The sequence below is a fragment of the Leptonychotes weddellii genome, chromosome 5, assembly GCF_054177405.1.
Source record: "Leptonychotes weddellii isolate Sample4059 chromosome 5, ASM5417740v2, whole genome shotgun sequence".
Classification (NCBI taxonomy): Eukaryota; Metazoa; Chordata; class Mammalia; order Carnivora; family Phocidae; genus Leptonychotes; species Leptonychotes weddellii.
Window position 1 is genome coordinate 141,686,079 of NC_138373.1, and position 10,101 is coordinate 141,696,179.

The 10,101-nt window shown below is 43.1% G+C and overlaps 1 protein-coding gene across 1 annotated transcript; it reads left to right on the top strand.

The window, feature by feature from the left end:
- Window positions 1-1,095: 1,095 nt before the first annotated feature.
- LOC145721372 (sodium-coupled monocarboxylate transporter 1-like) lies at window positions 1,096-9,159 on the top strand. The gene is made up of 4 exons (XM_081818989.1): window positions 1,096-1,326; window positions 1,597-1,979; window positions 7,559-7,624; window positions 9,097-9,159. The coding sequence occupies exons 2-4, from the start codon at window positions 1,629-1,631 to the stop codon at window positions 9,157-9,159; spliced, it is 480 nt and encodes a 159-aa protein (XP_081675115.1). The 5' UTR covers window positions 1,096-1,326; window positions 1,597-1,628.
- Window positions 9,160-10,101: the final 942 nt, after the last annotated feature.

Genomic DNA, 10,101 nt, shown 5'->3' on the forward strand with positions numbered 1-10,101 from the left:
CATGCTAAGAGGACTAAGGTAGGTGAGAGAGTACAGCTGGTTGTAAAGCAGGTGGGATTAGGAGATGCTGTTTCCTGATGAGTTTGAGTGCCAGGCAGTGAGAACAGGAGGAAATGCTGTCTCTGTCCAAGAGAGTCATAAGTGCAAAGATAGTAAATTTTACACAGCTGGGACTTAATTCCAAGCCACATATTTGTTTAAAGGATTGAATTGCTTGTATTTAGCTTCTATTTCCTTCTTTAGTTCCCTATGAAAATGTTATACAAATAATGCCAGCTCACAAAAAATAAAATCTGACATAGCTTTCTTCCTTCACATACTGGGTTGGGCTAAATGCATTCTGTGGATTGTTTACCAAGGATCACCTCATAAATTATAAAGATGTATGACAATGAACAAGGGTGGCCTGAAATAGACCTATGCCAGGGTACTTTTAACTGGAGGGTCTATTTTACAGGAAAAACCTGGGAGTCACATTGCTTTGCAAGGCTGACTCATGTATTGTTAGTAATATTTCAAGATAAGCCACTTAAAATATGTCCTGGGGACTGGAAATGATCTTGTTTTCCATATGCTTTCAAGTGTCTTCATTTAAGTGTACATATTTATGCCTACATTTAACCTCAATCTACATTTGACTCTACAAAATATGTGATTCGAAGAACAAATTCTGAGATCAGACCTGGAATAAAAATCTTAATTACCACCATTTCCTTGGGCAAGTGTTTTCATCTTCCTATGCCAGTTCCCTCATTTGAAAAATAGAGATGACTCCTACTTCAAGGGTAATTGGGAGAATCACAGTAGTTAATGTGCAAGGTGCCAAGCATGTTCTATGTCACATGATAAGACTCCTTAATAGTAGGTATTTTATTAATACTACAGAAACTGTCATGTTTAGGAGAGACTGTTGGGGATCAGAAATGTTTATTGAATGAAAAGGCAGTCCCCAATAGCACAGATTTCTTCCTCTCCTTTGTAATTGCTTACCTGCCTAAGGACTGGAATCAACTCACTGCACACTGTCACCAGAATCGCCCATTAATTTATAAAATAAGGCAATCTAAAAACTCTAGGTGTATCTTCTCCTAAGGACCCGGACTGTTGAACTGGAAAGCTGAAAGTACAGGCGTGACAATTACCCTTCGACCCACACTCCCCCATAGGTCGCCTGCTTATTTAAATGGTGCGTCCCCGCAGGTGCCAGTTGGTAACCTTTAGGCGGAGAGCTCCTTGCGGATTCGCGGCAGGACGCAGCTGGAGGCTCCAGTTCTCCCAGGTGTCCGCGGCGCTCCGCGATCCCGGCCATCCCGAGTCCGGCACCAGGTGAGGGGGGGAGGTGCTCCCCGAAGTCCCAGTTAGAGGAGCTGCGCTGGCTGCGGTGCGCGCAGAGGCCACTGACTGCGCCTTCCCGCCTTCCCACCTTCGCGGAGCCGCTCGGGGCTGCTCGGGGCGGGTGGGGGGACGGATAACTGGAGGACGCCTCCAATCCCCGCGGGCGCCACGCCCGCCACGCCAGCGGCGCCGGGAATAAGAACAGAGCGCGGAGCCGCAGAGGTAAAGCTCGGGCTCCGGCAGAGCGTCGCGGAGCCACAGTTTGTACGCAGGGCCCAGGAGACCGAGCGACCATGGACGCGACGCGGGGCATCGGCACCTTCGTGGTGTGGGACTACGTGGTGTTCGCGGGGATGCTGCTCATCTCAGCTGCCATCGGCATCTACTACGCCTTCGCGGGGGGTGGCCAGCAGACCTCCAAGGACTTCTTGATGGGCGGCCGCAGAATGACTGCCGTGCCCGTGGCCCTGTCCCTCACCGCCAGCTTCATGTCGGCCGTCACCGTCCTGGGCACCCCCTCGGAGGTCTACCGTTTTGGGGCCATATTCAGCATCTTTGCCATCACCTACTTCTTTGTGGTGACCATCAGCGCGGAGGTGTTCCTCCCCGTGTTCTACAAACTGGGAATTACCAGCACCTACGAGGTAAAGGGCGGGGGTGGAAGGGACAGAGCTTTTCAGGATCTTGGAGGGATTTTCCTGGGGGCAGACTCACCCCCACGTTGAAATCTCTCCCTGTCCATGTCCATCACCTCCCCTGCCCCGTCCCCCTTTTGGGGAGAGGTGTCCGGTGAAGGCGACAGAATCTTGGGGCTTACTCTCACGAGCTCATTGAAAAAGAGAGGCTTCCAAAGTAAACGGAATGATTTGGACTAGTGCTCACAAAGGCCCTTTCTCCTTTAATATCTTTGATTCGGAGTCAAAGGGAAAGATTTTAATACTTCTTATCTGGGGGAGGGCAAGTTGTTCGAGTCTCAGCCCCTCCTCCTTGAAAGGAATCCCCTGTCCCAGGTCCCCAGGCACCATTCACTTTTCCAGGATAGTTGGGGAAGAATTTGCACTCTCCCCTCCGTGCCTCCACACACACACACACACACACACATTCCCTGGAGAGGCAGATTCCCAAATGGTTGAGGTACTGTAACTCTAGTCTCAGTCCCTGCATTTGAGACCAGATTCTACCAGTTACTAGCTGGGTAACCTTGGGTGATTCAGTTAACCTTTGTGCCTGTTTTTTCATCTCAAAATGAAAATGATATCAACTACCTCATCCAGTTGTTGGGAGGATTAAATGAGATGATTCAAGCGTGGCATTCAGAATAGTGTCTGGAGCAGGGTGAGTGCCGGGTAGACGCTGACCCTAAGGGTTTGTGGTGGTAGTGGCAGAGGTGGTCTGTTTGGGGTCACTAGGAAGATTTGGCTGCAAAGTTCTTAAACAGGCCTACCTTCTCTGTATGTGGAAAGATGATTAAGGAAAATGATCTTTCCTATTGCATAGCTCCACTGGTTATAGATTTTCTTCAGTGGTCTGCAGGAAAGGGCTTTGCAAAGATGGGGAATGTTTGGTTTAGGTTAAAGAGCTGTTGAATGGGAGTGCAGGGTGGGGATGGGGGAATAAAAGCTCAGGGGAGTGGGGGGCCTGTTCAGTGCCCTCACTGGTCTCCTTTCCCCAGGTACTAACCCATGAGCAACATGGACAAACCTGGCAAAGTTTCCTCTCTCACAGGGCATGATTCAGAGGGTGCTGATACTCATTCTCAGCAACCACCTCAGTCCTTGAGTTTAGGTACTGTGTGCTCTACTCCAGAGCCACTGGAAAGGTGGCTTCCTAGTGAGGCTGGTTCAACTGGTGCCGGCTACAGGGCCTCAATGGCTCAAGTGTTGGTGACAAACGCCTGGGCTATAGTGACGCCACCCAGGGCGAGGCACCCCTGGGGCAGCAGTGCCTTCCACTCACTCTGGCCATTGTGTTTGGGAGAGTTCAGTCATCATCCCAGAAGTGAGCAGGATGGAATTTCTCTGTTTTGCTGAAAGGTAACAAACTGGCTGTCCCAGACCAAACTCTGTTTTCTTTTTTTTTTTTTTTTTGACCCTTATGGTGTTTTGAAAGAAAAATAATTTAGCATTTATGATGTTGAGAAGTCAAATAAAATTCCAGATTCTAGCTTCTTTTGAAAATTTAGAAGCCTGGGGGTGCCTGGGTGGCTCAGTCGGTTAAGCAGTTAAGCATCTGCCTTCGTCTCAGGACATGATCCCAGGGTCCTGGGATTGAGCTCCATGTCAGGCTCCCTGATGAGCAGGGAGCCTGCTTCTCCCTCTCCCTCTGCTGCTCTCTCTGCTTGTGCTCTCTCACTCTCTCTCTATCTGTCAAAAAAATAAATAAAATCTTAAAAAGAAATAACAATTTTTTTTTTAATTTATTTATTTGACAGAGAGAGATAGCGACAGCAGGAACACAAGCAGGGGGAGTGGGAGAGGGAGAAGCAGGCTCCCCGCTGAGCAGGGAGCCCGTTGTGGGGCTCGATCCCAGGACCCTGGGATCATGACCTGAGCCGAAGACAGATGCTTAACGACTGAGCCACCCAGGCGCCCCCAACAACAAAAATTTATAAGACTGGTGACACCGGGCTCACATTCCCTGTGATGCAGGAACTCCAGTTATAAGGCCGTTGCTCTCACCCCCTGTTAATTTCTATATTGAGGCCTCATCATTGTAGGTGCATGGTTACTTTCTTATGATAGAGAAATCTTTATCTGCATTTTTGTCTTCCTCAAAAATGCAAAAGAGAAAATGGACAGGGGTGAAGGGAGTACTTGGTTTTGAGAGAGATGTGAGAGGACATATTTCTTAGCGAATATGAGGAATATTCCAACATTTTAATATGTGAACACCTGGCTGATCCACTGGTGTATGTTCCCTGATGAGCCCTTAGGCAGTTTGAGTCCGTGAGCTCTGATCTGTAATTAACCAATTCCAGAACTCAGAAAGGGTTTCAAGAACCTGGCAAGAAGACTTCAGTCCCCAGAGAGGAATGCTCCTCTTAATAAGCACTGACCCATTCCTCCTTGGGGGCAGCAACATTAACTCAACCAGAAACAGATTTCCCACACGTTTCTCGCGGTGGAGGCTGTTAGCAGGGTTCCAGCTAAAAATGGCAAAAAGTTAACTTTTACCAAATGCTTAATACATGTGTGGTGCTGGGCTGCATGTTTTACATACACACATTATCTGTCTCAATACTCAAAACAATCCTTATAAGGGAGGTACTATGAGAGCCCCATGTTGCAGACAAAGTTAAGCTACATAAGAGAGTATGAGGCAAAGTAGACACATGCCTGGAGGCTAGGCAGTGGTGCCTACTGGCTGCTTCTGAAGGCTCTGGTAAGTCTGTTATATCCTTGGGCGGGGCTTAGAAGAGTGCAGAGAGAACAAGAGAAGTAGAACAAAACACCTAGAGTTGTGAGCATGCTGGGGGTGTCCATGACTGGTGGATGCCCAGCAGTGGGGGGTCAGGGAAGTTAGATAACATGCTTTGTCCCTGACAATTGGCCATAGCAAACACTTTCTTGTGAGCAATTTTTGTTTTATGCTGAGAGGTGGAAACATCTAGACAGAATAAGAAGTCCAGCATTGAGTGATACCCTGGCATTCTTGCTCAAATATGAAATCTCTTCCTACTTACATTTCTTAAGCTAGAATTGACTGTTCAGAAGCATTTTTATTATCTATTTATCCCTGCCTTCAAAGTATAGGCCTGATAGGTGTTTAGCCACTTCCAGACCCACAGATAAGAAGTATAATGCAGGAATCCAGTTTCATTCCCCACTTTTTCGGGATCTTTCTGGATCTATGTAATCTGTGTATTGGAACTGAGTTGTCCAGAATATGTGTGTGTGTGTGTGTGTGCGTGTGTATATGTGTGTATATAAATATATATGTTTATATATATATTTGTGGATTATATTTATTTATGAATATATATGTATGCTTATTTTTTTTTAAAAGATTTTATTTATTTATTTGACAGAGAGAGAGCACAAGCAGGGAGAGGGGCAGGCAGAGGGAGAGGGAGAAGCAGGCTCCCCGCAGAGCAAGGGAAGCCCGATGTGGGACTCGATCCCAGGGCCCCGGGATCATGACCTGAGCCGAAGGCAGTCGCTTAACCAGCTGAGCTACCCAGGAGCCCTATATATGTATGCTTATAATTGTGAATTATATTTATCTGTGGATTTGAATACCACCTTCTTAATGTCTTAGTTTTGAATAACAGTTTATAATATTTCCCCATCCATTTATATCATTCAGTAGTCTCCAAACCCCTGCAAAGTAAGAGGGGAAAGAGTTAATACTGTGATCCTCATTTTTAAGAGGAGGAGCCTAAGATCTTCAGTGACTGCCCCAAGCTTGTGCAGTTACAAGTAGGACTGGGTTGAGGGCTGGAACTCCTCCCCAAAACTATACTGTGCTGCATATTTTTTACGTTTCAGTTGTTTCAGAAGGTGTTACTATATATCAGTGCCACCTACTCACTCAAAGCCATGGTTAGTTAGCTTACTTATTTATGTGGAATAATGTAGTTGTTCCCTGCCCAGATTTGGGCATTAAATGGTCCTAGACTTGCATTGTGGCTCTGAGAGCTATTAGGTTGCAGCTTTGGTGTTCTTTCTGAGCCCCGGTGCCCTCCCCCGTAACAGGTGGTACTGGCCTCAGGGAGTTGTTGGGAGGACAGTGTACACAGCAAGTACTCTATAACTGTTACCTGTGATTTTGGAGCAAAAATATCTAGTGTCGTTTCCCCAGATTATTAATGTCAGTTTTTCCTCTTTTTTTTTCTGGTATAAAGACTGTTTTCAGCTTTAAAATTCTCCCTACGTGAGTAATAATATTCAAGTTAAAGAATGTTTGAGACCCCAGCTTCCTTTCAGCTCTAAAATTCTATGATTCTAACTCTATATTATGACATATAATATAGGAGATGGGTCGACTATATTTTAAGATACAGCAGATGCCAAGGAGAGTAGGAAAAATTGGCAGGGTTTTGGATCTGAACAGAAACTGACTTAGGCCAATTTACGTAAAAAATCATTTATTTGGGAGGATATATGGGTAACCCATAGAACAGAGTGAAGAGCTGAACAAATAGGCTGTGAAAAGGACAGAAGCCAGGGAAGCCTCTTCAGGCCACTGTCAGATCAGTCTGCTTCTGCTCCAATCATTTTCTGCCTTTATATTATACCTCCAAGATCCAAATATCCACTGGAGAGAGGAGCTGATTGGCTGAGCTGAGTCAGGTGACCACCCCCTAGTCAAAAGAGGCAGGGCACCTTGATAGACAATTCTATCACAATTGCCTTCAGTGGGAAAGGGCTGATTCCCAAGTGAATCAGGGAAATGTCTGAAGTAGATGCCAAGAGAAAGGGGAGAACAGCACTTTGCTCATTTTAAAATTGCAGAATATAATCCATTTAGATGATATTCTGCAAAAGCCAAAACTAGGGATGGAGAACAGTTGATCAATGATTGCCAAGGTTTAGGGGTTGGGGGAGAGTTCACAAAGGAACAACGTAACAGAGTTCTCTGAGGGTTTTGGAACTGTCCTGTATGTGTTAAAACCCAATGAACTGTACTTTAAAGCAAGAGTAATTTTGCTTTATGTAAAGAAAAATAGTAGCAACGTGGGAATACAGAATACAAACATTTATGAAATTGCTTTAAATTTCTTTTTTAAATTTAAATCAATTTAGTTAACATATAGTGAGTGTATTATTAATTTCAGAGGTAGAATTTAGTGATTCACCAGCTGCATATAACTTCTCATTACTTCAAGTGCCCTCCTTAATGCCCATCACCCAGTTACCCCATCCCCCCACCCACCTCTCCTCCAGCAACCCTCAGTTTGTTTCCTGTAGTTAAGAGTCTCTTATGGTTTGCCTCCCTTTCTGTTTTTATCTTATTTTTTCTTCCCTTCCCCTATGTTCATCTGTTTTGTTTCTTAAATTCCACATGAGTGAAATTATATGGTATTTGTTTTTCTCTGACTGACTTATTTCGCTTAGCAAATACCCTCTAGTTACATCCATGTCGTTGCAAAGGGCAAGATTTCATTCTTTTTGATGACTGAAGTTCCTTTAAATTTCTAACCCCTTTACTTGTTAAGCAGCTGATTTTTGAAAAGTGTATAAAGTTTTCACATAGTAACCATTTCTTCCTTTTTTGGAAACAGTATTTAGAGCTCCGATTTAACAAAGTTGTCCGTCTCTGTGGAACAGTCCTCTTCATTGTTCAAACAGTAAGTCACTCTCCATTAATTTGCTTTACCTTTTGTTGTCTAAAATGTTTTCAGCCAAGGCATCTGGGCTAAGCTTATTTGGTAAATGCATGAAAGATAAAAAAGAGGTGTTGAAAATAGGAGGAAACCAAAAAGGGAAAGCCCTTGTCATTATTTTCCGTTCTTCATTCAGGTTGCTGGAGGCTTGTCATGATGGTTGTCACTTCATTTACATTGATCCTCCTCTTGGCAGCTGAGTGCTTTAGGGATGGGTTTGATAATGGAGGTCCAGGAAGGAGTTTTCATTCTCATCCCTATTTGTAATTCTCTTCTCCAATGGCAAGCTACCTAAGCATTTGCAAAAGCGTAACAGAGTACCTTTGTAAATTATTTAACTTGACTCCGTTTTATGTCTCTGTAAATTGCATAACTTAAATTGGTCATTAACACTTCCAATGTAAAAGGAAGGAGCCCTTTGGGGTTTGGTAAAGATCCTGCCAAAGAACTGAACCTCGTAGCTTGCATTTATCAACTGTTCAGACCCTCTTTGGATCATTTTTAGAAATGCCTACAGAAATGGGAAGTGGGGAACAAGTGTTAGGAAGATGGTACATGGCCATGTTTTCAAATCTTCAACTTGGTCAGGATAATGACTGTGGAAGTCTGGTTCATTCTTGCAAAAAAGAGGAAAGCATCTCCCACTTGAAGGACTTACTTCCATTGATCTACCCATGTAATATAATCAGGCATTCAAATACTATATAATATGGCTTTTTTCATAATATGTTTTTATAGAATAAACATAAAATCATAGAATCATAATACATTTTTATAGAACAAATCACATAGAATATATATGATATATTTGAAAGATCAAGTGCAGTAAAAATGATGTTCTGAGAAAAAAGACCATATTTTTCATACTGTTGTACCCTGGATTAATAAATATTTGTTAGGTGTATGAGTGAAAAATAACATATACAAAAGATGGAATACAGTTTTTGTTGGCTTTCAGGATTTTTTTAGTGCAAATTTATACTTTTGTTTAATAAATGAGCATGCAAACGTTTTAAAACCAGTTTCTAAAATTTTCAGTTTTCCCAGTTAATTATGCAGTGATTAATAATAGTTTGAAAGTGTATGAATGAGGGACCATCTCCTTTTAAATTTGTATTCTTTCTTTCATTCTAATTGTTTAGATTGAGGAGAATTGATTTCAAGTTTGAGGTGATAGATCAGTGACTATCTGCTTTAAGCACTGTGTGAAAAGTCCATAATTTTAACAAAATTGGTCATAAAAGATTTTTGTAACCTATGACCACACCACAAACAGAAAAGGAGAATTAACTTTACTTAAATAACATTTTCAAGTTACAAACATATTTCATTAAGTATATTGAAACTACTGTTTTAATTCATTGTTGAGTTTATAGAAAAAATCGATAATTTATTTTATAATTCATACAGTTTATTTGGTTTCTTTTTTCCCATAGATTCTGTATACTGGAATTGTTATTTATGCCCCTGCCCTGGCTTTGAATCAAGGTACATTTTAGAGTTACTAATTATGTCACTCACATTTTGGGGATCACTTTTAATAGACCTTATTCCCTCTTTGGGGAGATGGGGAAACGAAGGGATGTTTCCAGGAACCTGCATCAACTTGAGGGGAACAAGATGGGCTTAGTGTTTAGCAGCTTCTTTGCATTCCTGGATCGATAGCTCCAAAAGATCTATGATTAATAGAAGGGCAGACCTCCCTGAGGAGTGAATCTCTGAAGTGCCAACCCGCCATGCTCCATTAGTTCAGAATGAACAGCCCCTATGGTCTATCACCTCAAACATGAATGGCTGCAACTTTCTTCCTTGGCGGCTGTAATCTGGAGCCCATAGTCAAGAGGCTTCTGTGTTACTCAGCTCAGTTCCATTGTAAAATATGGCAGGGAGAGAGCTTTTCTTATTTCCATTTCTAATGTGGTCCAAAATGCAAGAGAAGGAGATCTGTGTAATTTGAAATATCATCTTGCTCCTAGCGACAAGATGAAAGATGGCTATGGTGTCCTTTTAAACAAATATATGAAGATGGTGTGATTGACATACTCCTATACTCTTTGGTTTTGAGCAGATAAAAGCCATGAAACTGGGGGCGCCTGGGTGGCTCAGTTGGTTGAGCGACTGCCTTCGGCTCAGGTCATGATCCTGGAGTCCCGGGATCGAGTCCCGCATCGGGTTCCCTGCTCGGCGGGGAACCTGCTCCTCCCTCTGACCCTCCCCCATCTCGTGCTCTCTCTCTCTGTCTCATTCTCTCTCTCAAATAAATAAATAAAATCTTTAAAAAAAAAAAAAAAAAAGCCATGAAACTGGAATAGTTTACTTCGGCAAAAGTGCATTTTAGTCATATCCTCAAAAGGCTTTGGGAAAACCCCATATCCTTTGAATTCTTATCAATTAGATGTGAGTTTATCTCTAAAGCTTCCTTATGAAATGTACAAGTGAAC